Genomic DNA, 14,379 nt, shown 5'->3' with positions numbered 1-14,379 from the left:
TAAATCCCCTTTCCCTTCTGAAACCTTCTGTTTCCTCTCCCCCCCCCCCCCAATACAGGATTTTCTCCATTCCATTCCTGTACTCTCCTGGCTTGCTCTGCCCTGATTTGCTCTCCTCCTGAATTCTGGTTTAATTAAAAGAATTTATAGCTTACAAAATTGATTCTAAAAAGCCGTGTATTCTAGTGACCATTATGGCATCCGAGGATAATGAATGCCATAGGTTAGTTATGCATTTTGTGAAGTTGCACTGTCTTCTGTTTGCTTTAGGGGCTTAAAGTGGTATGACTTTGGTATCGGAGACAATATTATACATCTCAAATGCAGTTGAAATAGTATTAATAGGATCCTACTTTTAAGGGGCTGTTACTTCTTAGTAAAAGAGCTTTGGTGTTTATCCTCTTGGCTATGATTTGTCTGCAGCTTCAGAAACAACTATCTGAGCTGGATGAAGACGACTTGTGTTACGAGTTTCGGCGGGAGCGTTTCACTGTCCATCGCACTCACTTGTATTTTCTACACTATGAATACGAATCTGCTCCAGACAACACAGATGTAACCCTTGTGGCTCAGCTGTCCATGGACAGGTAAGGAAGCCCATTTCCTTTTCCCAAAGGAAACTCAATAAAATGCAATTAGTCTCTGCTGTTGAGATCCAGAGGATGCCATGATGTCATATACCAATGGGAAACACGACAGTTTGGGTCTCTGGATAATAAATGATGTGGTTATCTCTTTTTATTTTGAAGCACTGACAGTTGCCCTACCCAGAAATAGGGCATTGAGTTCAGAGTGGAAACTTCAGTGGCTAGATGTGATATATAAAATGACACCCCCAGAACTGGACTGATAGACCTTGATTGTACCTGACCCATTGCTAGGCAATGAGTGAGGAGAGAGAAGAACTTGGAAAACATTGATTGGTGACTCAAAGAGGAATTGTTGTTGGTTCCCTCTCCTTTTGCATCATATGACATCGTTGACTTGCTTTGACTCATCTTGGCCAATCTTACTAAACTGGTTCTGTGTCTAACAGCCAGCACTTTCCTTGGTACACCATGTTGGCTCCTGTTTTCTGCTTGGAACACATTGTAATTTTCTTTGAGCAGGGGTTGTACTGAGTTAGCAATTTTTAGTTATCTCTCAGATGTGATGGTACTTATTTTTTTTTAAGCTATTGCATGGCACAAGCCTGAGTAAGTCATACCCCAATGGTAGGATTTGCATCAAACCCAAAACCAAAAAGTATCCGAAACGTATACTGGCACCACAATTCTTCTATCCCAGGTTGAGCGCCCCTTATCTGGAATTCCAAAATACAGAGTATTGCAAAATACAGAACTTTTCTGACCAACATGACTTTTTTCTTACTGTTTTGCCTAAAGAAATAAAATCACAAACTTTTTTCTTTTCATTTCATTTAACCTTTATTGGCATAAACAGTCCAATAAATGACAGCAATATCAAAAATCACAGACTGTGTTCTATGAGTAAACCTTGTTTTATGCACAAAATTATTTTTAAAATTGTATAATATTGCCTTCAGGCTATGTGTATAAGGGGTATATGAAACATAAATGAATTTTGTGTTTAGACTTGGACCCCATCCCCAATATCTCTGATTATGTATGTACAAGTATTCAAAAATATCTGACAGCGAAAGCACTTTTGGTCCCAAACATCAGGGATGCCCAACCTGTATATGGAGGCAGCATTCTCCTGACTACTGATTGGGTTAGTTCTGAGCAGGAAAGACATGTTTGTGTTGTCAAAAGAAAGAAACAATTGGTGCTGCATTAGGCAGAGCACATGCAGAACATAACAACAGACATGCGCAACACCTCCGTCGCACCAGCTGACTACATAGAAAGGTCAATGTGCCTCTGCAGGGAGATGCTGGAATTCAGGCTGAGCAAATGTCTACTTACTGTGCAGAAAAGAGCACAAGCTAAAAAAAAAAAAGTCCTGCGCCATTTGGCTGCCGTCTTAGCGTAACCGTCCTGCACGCGCCATCATCATGCACCATGTTCACCAGTGCCTGTTCTATTGATTTTTAATTTAGGAAACATTTCTTGGGCTTTTTGCAAACCTTTTCGAGTTGGAAAAGAAAAGAACCTCAAGTGCTGTGCGAATGCCACAATGAATTAGCAAAGCCAACGAGCAGGTGTCTGTTTTCCCTCCAGGATTTTTAATTCGAAGGAGCGAGCGGCAGCACGTTGCCATTTCTCTGGCCACAGTGCGGCTGCTGAGCATCTGTTTCACTTTTTGGATTCAGGCACAGGCACATGTTGTATTGATAGATGGGAGCGCCCATCTTTATTCAGAAGGCAGCCTCAAATGAAAAAAATAATCTTCCCACACACCAGTGGAATGTTATTGTTATTTGTTGATTTGGGTTAGAGATTCTCTCTTTCAGCTAAAATCAATAAATAATATCCCTACCCAAAGAAGCTTTTAGCCATTTTATTTCCTCTTGTGCTGTTCGGTTGTTTTTCTGCAATCTTCTTTAAACGGTTTTTTTATTAAATTCCTCCCACAGCCGTTACACCCATTTTGTGCATTATTGTCATTGGTAAGGACAGGCCCAAACACCAATAATACATGAGGATGCGGTGTCTGTCCTTTCCAAGGATGCTATGGAGTGAGAAGGCTGGGTTGGCGAGGCTGGCATGCTTCAGATTTTGTTTTGGACTCCATTCCTGATGTGACTGCGGTGGCAGGATTGCAGAATATAATTGAGCAGGTTGGAGGGTGAAGGCTTTCGAGGCTGCGTTTTAGAACCTACAAATACATGCTCACATGCAAAATGATGAGAAAGAGAGAAAGCAGCAATCTGTTTAGAGAGCAGCAGACTACCAGAAGCTAAAGGCTCATTGGGAAAGCCCTCAAGGGGGACTCAGAGGCCATCTCCCCTGTTCCACCTCAGGCCCTGGGACAAAAGCTTCCTCAGTTTTCCTAATGGCTGCCCCCTTTCCCTGAGTACTGTGAAGGAAACTGCCTTGTTTGGAGCCAGTGTACTGGTGTGTCTCAATCAACATCATCCCCTTGCCTGAGTAGTAGCTCTCCAGGAAGAGGCTTTTCCTGTCACCAGTTGTTCGATCCTCTTAACTGGAGATACCAGGAACTGAGCATGGGACCTTCTGCATGTGAAGCACCTGGAGCAGTGTCCCCTTCTCCTCCACACCAGCTGATTAAACAAAACTGTGCATTCATTTGTACTGTGTAGGAAAAGGGGACTGCATTTGGGGAAACCCTTGAAGAACAGCCACAACATTCCTCCATCAACAACAAGGTCAGGAGCCCCAGGCAGCAGCACAGCTATACCACCAAAGGGCAGGGGTAATGGTGATGATGAAGACTATTATGATAATGAGTAATATGATTGTTAGGACTCAGCTGAGAGCAAAGACTGAATCTGGGCTCTCTCTCTCTCTCTCTCTCTCTCTCTCTCTCTCTCTGCAACAGGATGTCAATGTTTTGACAGCAGCTCACCATTGTCCCAGCACTTGCTTATTAGGCAAGGCCAGTGACAGTGGTTGTATAGGTCTAATCCGTTATAGTGAATGAACTGGCAACCTGCCCAGGCCTTAAAAAATCAGGCAGGGCACCAAGTGTCAAATAGGTGGGGACCCTTATATGCTTCAGTTCCTGCAGGCAATCTTTGTGTCAGGTGCCCTAAAAGCTCATAGAGTTTCCACAGGACCTGTCCGTCCGTCCCCCCCAGCTGCCACACTGAGACCATCATGAGTTTTGCCTGCATTCGGTTCCATCTGACTATGCCGATGGATTGCTTTCTGTTGCATAAGAGGAGCGAGAAACCCACTCTGCTTTTCAGTATTGCTTAACAGCAGCATATGTTTTATTTATGATTCCTATCATCAGTCGCCTAAAGCTTTTTCGCATGCCTTTTAGATTTTTTTTTATCGATCCCTGTTTCTAATTTAAGTGTGTGTCACACTCGATAATAACCTTTGTTTCAATAATAGGTTAAAAAAGAAAATAATGATTCAGGTATAGGCTAGCAAAAGTAATCTCTGGTGTCTAGGGAAGCAAAGCTTCATACCTTCCTGGATGTCATCAGGATCACTCAAAACTGCAGGGAAATGCTATTAATGTTGAAATCGGAATTTATATTTGCCAGTTGGAACATGTTTTTTTTCTCCCCTTTCGGCGGCACAGCTTAGGAAAAACAGTGGGATAGGAAAAATTATTATTTTCTTTGATTACTATGATGACGAAAAATTTCTGGTGCCTCATATAAATAGTAATGGGGAAAGATCTAGTAAGAGGGTTTTAGGTGACATGGAAGACAAACTGACTGCCATGAGTGTTGCTGTTTCTGCCGATTTAGAGTGAAATGCTGAGCTGCTGTGCTCTGTTGTCATTTTTTTCTTTCCATTAATGAAAGGTGAGATTTGGTTTAGCAAGCCCCGGTTTGCATCTTATGGCTCCTCTAGGCAGTCTTTATATACAGAGACGCAAGGAAAGCGCCCTACAGGTAGACCACAGCTGCGATACACGGACATCTGCAAGAGGGATCTAAAGGCCTTAGGAGTGGACCTCAACAAGTGGGAAACCCTGGCCTCTGAGCGGCCCGCTTGGAGGCAGGCTGTGCAGCATGGCCTTTCCCAGTTTGAAGAGACAATTGGCCAACAGTCTGAGGCTAAGAGGCAAAGAAGGAAGGCCCATAGCCAGGGAGACAGGCCAGGGACAGACTGCACTTGCTCCCGTTGTGGAAGGGATTGTCACTCCCGAATTGGCCTTTTCAGCCACACTAGATGATGTTCCAAAACCACCTTTCAGAGCACGATACCAGAGTCTCTCGAGACTGAAGGTTGCCAACAACAAATACCTCGTCAGCAGCCACTTTTCTTGAAAGGAAGGTACAAACTCAAACCGCTCTTGGCTGTGACCTGCTGACATGTTATCATGCCCCTTTCAGCACATTTTTGTCCTCCATGGCCCATCTCAGAGGCCTGAGATTTGGAACATGCATATTGTTTTCAAACAGTAAAAGATGATACCTACGCGAATAAAGTGTTATGCATTAACACTTCATATATTGTATCAATTGTTATATATATTGAAGTGTTATATATTGACACTTAAGTCAATAAATGCATAGTATTAAATACTATTTAATAGAATATATATTTATACATATATTCTCACGTATTATCTTGATGTAATCCTTGCAACAGCCCCACAACGAAAGTTTCATTATCCCCATATTACAGCTGAGACAGTGCAGCTTGCTTATGGTCAGCTCATGAGTTCGGAGCAGAGACAAGATTCACACCATGGAAGTCCTGGTTTGTAGCTCACAGCACAATCCTATGCAAGTCTGCTCAGTTGCAAGTCCCACTGAGTTCAATAAGAAGTAATCCCAGGCAGGTATGTACGGGACTGCAGCCTTAGGCCTTTCATTCAGTGAGACATACTTCTGACAATACATGTGCTGTAGCCTTCATACTACAACAAATACTTATGTACTATTTCCAATAGCTACATCACTATAAATATAAACTTTAGCTTTTTTTTTTTCAGCACCCATACTGAAAAGAAAGGTAGTGGTTATCTAATGGAGCAGAGTTTTCTCTCTTTCAGCACCCACAATACAAGATGTCCTCACTTGAGAGTTTCAGCTGGCATCCTTTCTTTATAGCTTTTATCATTACCATCAAACACTACCTCTGAGGCATATGTGTGCAAGAGATGATGTTCTCTTCATGCTGGTTCCCCAGTTTGAATCTTGCCTCTGACTTCCCTTGATGGCGTTCGGCAAGACTCTCCATCTCAGTATCCATACCCCAGTATCAGCATCTCCATCTCAGTGTCAGCAGCAAAGACCTTATTATATGGGGACAGCAATACCGTCAGAGGCGCGCCCAGGGCAACACCGTGACATGACACCATGCAGTGTCATGACAGCATTAGAACACATATGCTCTGATTGCTTTTTCACTCCGGAAGCAGTTGGAGTTCAAGGGTGCACTCAGCAGTTGGTCAGGATTTTGCCTGACCAGCTACTGAGAAAGTGCATGTGCTCCAATTGCTTCCTGAGTGGGGAAGCAATTGGAGTGCATGCTCTGGTGCCCCCCTCCAGTTGGCACTCCAGGACACGCGCCATGTTCTGTACCGGGGCAGTAGACCACTGCTTACCATATGTAGTTGTTGTAAGGATTATATCAAGATGATATAAAAGAAGGATTTTGCGCACTGAAAAAGTTCTGTATTTGTGCTAAGTATTATTGTGAAATACTTGTCTGTTTTGAGGAACTGGAAGGTTGATTGGTGTGCTTAAGTTTCTTTAAAACTCTTTGTTTAAGCTCCTTGTGGTTCTGGCTGCCTGATTAGACAGGCATGGATGTGCCTGTACGCATAAAGTGAAATGGACAGAGAGCATTCTGCTGCTTTAAGCCCTGAACGTTCTGTCAGTCATGAAAATCTGAACCCTCCATTCAGCTGTCCTGGCATTTGGCATGGAGTAACCAACATGTAGTCTCCTCACCTAGTGAGATTTGGGGCTACTCCATCATGAAATGAGGAAGACACTAAAGTTTAAAAACTTACTTGAATCTTGAGGTTTGCTGTAGGATATATGACTTCCTTCATCATGAATAACTCAATTCTCTTGGAGTTTATGTCCCTGAAGTTGTATTCAAAAATTCAGGTTTATTTAGGAGTATGTTCTTTTTTTTGTTTTGAAGACAATCTGCCAATACTTTTGGATTTACACCTAGTCCCCAAGATACGTCCTGGTTCCATTCCAGAGATCAGATCAGACTTGTCCGGAAATCGGAACATACATAGTTCAAAACAGCCAGTTTTTGCCACACCCAGTGTTAACACACCAGTGTGTCCCTGAAAGCTCCACAACAGATGGACTGCATGAAAGCACCAACACAACTGTCCATAACTCAGGGACTCAATGCAAAGTCCCATTGTTTTCAATGGGGGTTGTACTTGCAAATAACTGGTGTTTGAGTATAGCTGCTTTGCGAAGTTGAAGATTCTATGGATCAGTCTTTGCTCCCAGTAGAAATGACTTTCATGGATTGTTTCTTTCATGTTATGACTACTTGCCACTGAGGGCATTTGGAATGATACAACTGGACTACGGAAGGACCGTGCAAAAGACAGCAGCAGTAGTAGGGGCATGAATATGAAAAGCTGCATTTTAAATTAGTCTTAAATGGGAATGTAAACAGCAATGAGTGGGCAGGCCACAGTGAACACACATCCTTTGAATTGTCTGAACAGGTGTCAATGAAGCAAAATGGGGTAAGGAGAAGCAAGGACTAAGAAATGATTGCTTTGCTGGGAAAAAAAAAAAAAAACAAGTGCCCAGAAAGTAATCAGTACACTCAAAGGCATTATATCTTCACAATCATTCCTTTTAATTGAATCTAATAAGAGTGGAAATGGTTTCTGGATGGACTGAGCAGGTGCTCAGATGAAGTAGCAGTGGCATTAATTAAGTCCAATGTAGTTAACAAAAAAAAATCCATGATGCATCTTGGAAAGAAATAGAACATTTTTTTTTCTGCTTGAGATATGATTCAGTCTTTTACCACAAACCCTTTCAAAAAAACAAGTATAATCTTTCAGACTATTTGGGGAATTTTTGTATCTGTTCAACACTGATTATTTTGCCTTCTCATTTGTCTTGCTCAGCTTTTTTCTCAACACTGGCCAGCAACTGCATTTTGTTGGCTCGTGAACATAATAAACAACGAAGGAAATTATGCATTCCATCCTATTTTATTGCTCCAATGTTTTCAGTGCCTTAAAATACTGCAGGGTGGGTTTGCCTTTCCCAGCAGTCCATGAACACTGATCTTCTTCGTCTGCCCCCTTCTGGGTTCTCTGTGGGTGAAAGTACAAAATCTTGAAAATTAATAATAGCTTTCTTTCTACCAAAAAGAATGCAGAATGCCTTGTATAGTACTTTTTCTTGCCTGGCCTGTGAAGCATTAGTCTCATAGCAAAAGCCACAAAGACAGGCTTCTTGTTCAGCTCAAAGTCCTTTAGATTTTAATGCTGCTGCATGTCAATTCAGGTATCTGCATGTGGGAAGTCCCATACTGAAACAGGAAAAGGAGGCGCACTAAGATGATTCTTCCTTCTTACCTTCTTTCTTTCTCTTAGACTCCAGATGCTTGAAGCCATCTGCAAACACTGGGAGGGGCCAATCAGCTTGGCGCTCTATCTTTCTGATGCAGAGGCCCAGCAGTTTCTCCGCTATGCCCAAGGCTCTGAAGTTCTCATGAGCCGCCACAATGTTGGGTACCACATAGTGTACAAGGAAGGCCAGTTCTACCCAGTGAACCTCCTGCGCAATGTGGCAATGAAGCATATCAGCACACCATACATGTTCTTATCAGATATTGACTTCTTGCCTATGTATGGACTCTACGAGTACCTCAGGTAAGCACAGGAAATGTTTGTGTTCTTTCCCCCCATCACTTGCTTGCATGCAGACACCTCCCCCCCCCCCCAAAAAAAAAAAACCTCATGGTATGGATCATGGCACAAACCATGGTTTAATGTTAAGTCTGAATTCAACCTAAGTTATTTCTCCAAGAGCCCTGTAAACCCCTGCCCTGTGTAAACGCTGATAAATGAGCAAAAAGAAGAGTCTTGTTGCCTGTGGTATACACCCTGTTAGTTTAGTCAGAAGATAATGGCTGAATAGGCTACAAGAATCAGAAAGTCCTAGTTACACTCAGGGAAACAAGAAATGAGTAGAATTTTTACAACCAGCCACACAGAAGAACAGTTTATAGTGATATGAAGAGTTAAACCTTGGTGTAGAAAGTAAGAAATTAAGTTTACATTTCAGGTCTATTTCTCTAGGACAGTGATTTTCAATCTTTTTGTCTCATGGCACACTGACAAGATACTAAAATTGTCAAGGCACAACATCAGTTTTTGACAACTGGCAAAGCACACCATGCTATTGGTGGGGGGCTCACATTCCCCGATGGCCCTACTAATAAATGACTCTCCCCCAAGCTCCCATGGCACACCTGCAGACCATTCCTGGCACACCAGTGTCCCATGGCACAGTGGTTGAAAATGGCTGCTCTAGGGAATACACTCCCAAGGGAAGTAGTGGAAGTCTCCTTTTACAAGGTATCTTTTAACATTAAAGTGGCCAAAAGCCGTAGAAAATGTACAGCGATTTCCTGGGTTGGGTTGGAAATGGACCAGGTGACCCGTAGGTCTCCCTCACCTCTGATATCCATGCTTCCAAGATGTCTTTAACAGAGGCAATGCGGAAAATGTTATTGAGGTTGTTATCTCTCTGACATACTGTTAACCCAGTGCTATACCTTGTGGAGCTGTGATCCAAGCAGGTTAGATAAGTGATTGAAAGATAAGATCTTGTCAAGCCAGAATAATTACTGAACTGGACCGAGGGGGGCAAGGACTGGGTTTGACTTCAGTGTGTATTGTGTAGCCAAGAATGTGAACAAGTTGGGTGTCATGCTATTCAGACCTCTGCTCCTCTTACATGGCCTCCTTTAATGGAGATTCCTTTTCCTTTACCTGCTTCCAGTACGTAGAACAAGGAGGACACCATGTGGCCAACCCAAGGATCTATTTTCCTTGACTTTCATGGGTGGTTTCTTGCTTTACAAAGGATATTTTTCTCAACCTGCTCTTGCCAAGCCCATTTCCACTCCTATTCCCAACTTTAATATAAGAAAATAGGTATCCATTCACCTGGCATTATCATGTTACAGGCTGTGCAATGTACTCTCAATTTCCTGTGGCAGCCAAAACGAAGTGCAAGTTAATAGTGCCGTATATGTGCTTGCTGGCTTTTATCCTGAAGATATTGGACATATTTTGCATTCACACAGCAGCACATTGGGAACCTGCTGCCTTCTCTCCCCATTTGTAGCTTCCCTATACCGAACAGCTTGGCTAAGACCAGTATGTGCATTACCCAATTTATCAGAATCTACAATTCTTGGATCTGGTCCTATTTGGGTGCTAATGAAAATAGATGCTTAGACTTGGTCTCATAAGAACATAAGAAGAGCCCCCCTGGATCTGGCCAAAGGCCCAACTCGTCCAGTTTCCTGTATCTCACAGGGGCCCACTAGATGCCTCAGGTTGCCCACAAGGTATCTGTATCATGTTGCCACTCCCTCGCACCTGGCATTCTAAAGTAGCTTCCTTCTCATCGCTTATAACGTGTGATGGATTTTTGATCCATAAATCTGTCCAATCTCCTTTTAAAAGCATTTAGGCTAGACGCCATATGCTTGGTTAAGTAACATTTTTTTAAATTGGTTCTAACTCTCCTGCCATTCAATTTTAGTGGCTGTCCCCTGTTTCTAATGTTGTGCGAGAAGAAAAAGGGCATTCCTCTATCCACTCTATCCATCCCGTGCATAATTTTATACATCTCGATCATATCCCACCTCAAGCACCTTCTATTTCTGACAGCATCAGTTCTGTATACAATGAAGGGTGAGCTCTGCTTTGTGCTCCTGGCATTCGAAGAACAACACAATCTCTTTATTTCATGACATTGGATAGAAAAAGGTGTTTTTATGCCCCCCTTGGTATCTTCCTGTCACCCCTTGAAATACAGTGATTGTGTGTCCGGTAGTTTCATTTATTTTAACTCCTAATAAGTTCGCATCCACTTCTTTCCACTTTTGATTATTATCTAAATGTGGAAAATTATCTAACCTTTCCCAATAATCAAGTTCTGAACAAAAATATATTTCTGAAAGTGTCATCCACAAATAGTTCTAAATATAAAGAAAGAGATTGAAGGGAACAAAACTGATGAATCATGCTTAGGCTGTGTATTTGAATGACATGTTTAAATGATGAAGACTGCCACCTAACCATTATCTGTAGTTCTACACTGAGTAATAAGCATTCTTGCAGCAGTAATACCTGTCAAATACAGAGGAGGAAATTCATTGTGACCAACTAGCACTGCTGCCTTCATTGGCCCCTATATGTTAGTCAATGGTATCACTAGAGGGTGTGGGCCGCACCAGGTAATGCACACAGGGGAGTGACACCACTACTTGCCAAAATTTTTAAAATCTTGGTGTTTTAGAACAATGCCATCATGTTATATATCAATTGGTGCGTAGTTTCATGCAGAATGCAAAGAAACAAACCATGCTGAAATATCTCTATTTTATCAAAAATTATACCCAAAAAACCAGGGGGCGGGGCGATGGCACTTCATCATGGCCACTGCCTGGGCTATTGCCCCGTCTGCTGCATGAGAGGGGATCCATCATGGGGGTGACACGCTGGCCTCCCATACTGGATGTTGCAAACCCTAGTGACACAACCAACATTAGTTGTTGCTCATGATAACAACCCGGGGATTTCCGAAGTAGGAGATCAAACCAACTCTTTCTGTTGACTTGAGGTTCGCATAACAATGAAGAGCAACATGTTGGCTGGGTTCAGACATAACACAAAACCATGTTTTGTGCTGTCCATAAGTAAGAACCTGCGCTATGGTTTGAGCCTGAACAGCAATCAATAGGCTCTGACGACGCTATGTTCCATTGTTGCAAAAATGCAACATTATGTTCCACAACTGATTACAGGTTTTGCTTGTTGCTGAGAGGTTCCAATCAAAGTGAATTACAATGTCTAGTCTCTGATCCTTCAAAACATGCCGAAATTGGATTTCTGATTTTCGAGGGGGGAGGGGGAACAGGGACTGAATGCTCAAAGTGGCAGAGAAGCAGACATAAAAAAAAAAGTCAACTTTGTGCTCAAAATGGGGTGAGCCCTAAAAATCTGGAAAAAAAAAATACCAGGGAACAAGCCTCTTTCTTCTAATACCCACAGTAAAAATTTCAGATCCATACAATGATTCTAAGTACCTTTTTCACATCGTATATTCATGTTGTGCTTTTGCAACAACGGGGAGCAACTGGTTTTAATATATGCCTTATATTGAAGGATTATTAGAAATATAGCTTAAGGCTGGAGGGTTTTTTAAAGAAATTATGAGCCTTTTCCACAGATTGTTTCTTTATCTTCAGAGGGGCTTTTTGAGGGGAGGGTACAAGACAGCAAATATTTATGTGCAGGCCTTGAACTAATCTTCTCATGCATTGTACAGAAATAAATAAGCAGCCTTCTAGAATATATCCAGATTTATTACTTGGTCCATATTAAACACTATTTCTGACAACTGCCCCACAAATCTTTCTACTTCAGGCAGCATAGCACATAACACAAATAAAGTTAAAATACTACTGAAAGTAAACCTGAGTCAGGTTATGGAAAAGACTAAATTTAATGCATATGGCATCCAGTCTAAGGAAGTGAACACAATGTAGAAATGTTTTTTAACTCTACAGAGTAAGGAGAAGCAGATCAGCTAAATGAGTTCATACAGCTTTTCAGCACAGTGCCTCAAGTTCAGATATGTAGGGCTGGATCAAAATCCCTTCCTCCCATTTTAACAGCAGAATGCAAAATTGAGTACCAACTTAGGGATTTTTGAGGGAGCGAAATTGGGACGCCAATTAGCACCAGTGCTCCCAAGTGTTGATATCGCAGAAAGACACCATTTTTACTCCCAGGAGACACCAGATTGAGGGCACCAGATTGAAAGTCAAAGTGAGGGTAGAAAAACCTCTGAGAGATGTTCTGTTTTGTCACATAGCACCAAACTGGAGTTAATGAAAGTGAGAGCAAGGTTTCCTGTTCTCATTCTGATGCCTGGGGGAGGGGGAGAATTGTAGCTGCCAATGTCCAGAAGACCCAGGAATACAGCCACTGCCCCACCAGGACTAGAAAAACCAGCAGTGGCAGCATCACAAAAATTAAAAAAAAAAAAAAAAGTTAGTCCAGAAGGCAATTTCAGGGAACTCTTCACCCCTCCTTTTCTGGGTACCACCCACCCAGTTTGAAAGAGCTTTTGTCTCAGCCTTAGATCTGCATTTAACCTTTTCTAGTGTCAGTTCAATAAACTGAGCTCATCAAATTGGGGGGGATGTGTGTGCGTCTGTCTCTACTCTGTATAGCAATTGGACTGTCATAAGAATACCCTTATTTTTTTAAGAGCTGTTCCATAATCAAGGAAAGCTTCTTTTCCTAAATGCTTACACAGTGAGGATCTTAACATATTCAAGGTACTCCACAGTTCCATGAACTAGCAATATTAGACACAGGTTTCTTTTTCCATTCCAGAACTGTTATGCTTCATCCACAACGAACAAATTGACTTGCACTTTCCACGTCTTTCTAAGGAGTGTAAAGCAAGCTTTGCTGGCTCTTGACTGCTAGCTATGGCTAAAAGATTCAACCTCAGTATTCTGTATGGGGCTATGCCTGGGGATCACCCAGGAAATTTACTTTTATGGCATGAGCAAGGTGTAGCACTATTTATTACATCTTGGTCTGCAATGATTTACTTCCCTGGGTGGAAAGCCTTCAAGTATTCCCTGATTTAGATAGTGACCATCTACCCCTTTTGCTGAGGTTGCCTTTGCCATCCCAATCAGTTCACTTCTAAGATCTGTGCATAACATCTATTAAGCCCTCAAAACGTGAGGGATGTCGTGTTAAGTGTACCTCCTGGCTTGATCAAAAGGCAAAGGCTTTTCTGGAGGATGAGAGTATGGTAGCATGTTGAATAATGTGCCATTATGAATAATTCTGGGGGAGACAATTTCTTGTCCCCATATGAATAAATTATCTAGAGATTGCAATCTTTACTGGCACTGGAGCCCAGTTCACAAGTTAATTAAGTGCGAAGGTACTTCAAAAGGTGGATCTACCCGCAATGATGCAACTTTGCATTCCTTCTTTCTACTTCTGTTAAGTCAATTATTACTCAATTTGCTGGTTATCTTTATGTTGCAGAGATGCAAAGTTAAACCTGCTGTTCCTCATAGAGCTGTTAATATGAGCTGTGGAAACCCCCTTGTCAGGGGCAGGCCATTTCTGTTCTTTGTTTGCTTACTTGTATTTATGTCTATGCCTAATAAAGGATGATGATGATGATGATGATGATGATGATGATGCTTCATCCAGGTGGCACTTACTCCTTGGTTTTAATTTAGTGCTGTAATGTAAACTGGAGAGAAGGGAGGGAAAGATATTACAAGGAAGAACTGCCATTTGGACTTGCAGTGGCCATCATACAGTCTCTGTGTGACTTGTGGATGTGTGTGTTGTTTCACCAGGCAAACTATCTGGAAATGACCAAGAGTGTGTATCAGTACAAAGACTCCCAGGATCATTCTAGTACAGTGGTTCTCAAGCTTTTTAGCATTGGGACCCACTTTTTAGAATGACAATCTGTCAGGAAAGTGATGTCATTAACCTGAAAGTGATGTCATAGCCGGAAGTGACATTTTCAGT

At 42.0% G+C, this 14,379-nt stretch overlaps 1 protein-coding gene across 2 annotated transcripts in view; it reads left to right on the top strand.

Moving 5' to 3' along the window:
• LARGE1 (LARGE xylosyl- and glucuronyltransferase 1) overlaps positions 1-14,379 on the top strand; it is a 389,408-nt gene that overhangs the window by 363,088 nt on the left and 11,941 nt on the right. For both annotated transcript variants that reach the window (XM_066633915.1, XM_066633917.1), the window contains exons 11-12: positions 424-587; positions 8,152-8,430. In XM_066633915.1, coding sequence (XP_066490012.1) covers positions 424-587; positions 8,152-8,430 — 443 coding nt within the window. The remainder of the gene's footprint in view (positions 1-423; positions 588-8,151; positions 8,431-14,379) is intronic.

Source organism: Tiliqua scincoides, chromosome 7, assembly GCF_035046505.1.
Source record: "Tiliqua scincoides isolate rTilSci1 chromosome 7, rTilSci1.hap2, whole genome shotgun sequence".
In the NCBI taxonomy this organism is placed as follows: domain Eukaryota; kingdom Metazoa; phylum Chordata; class Lepidosauria; order Squamata; family Scincidae; genus Tiliqua; species Tiliqua scincoides.
This window is presented reverse-complemented; position numbering and strand designations above follow the sequence as displayed.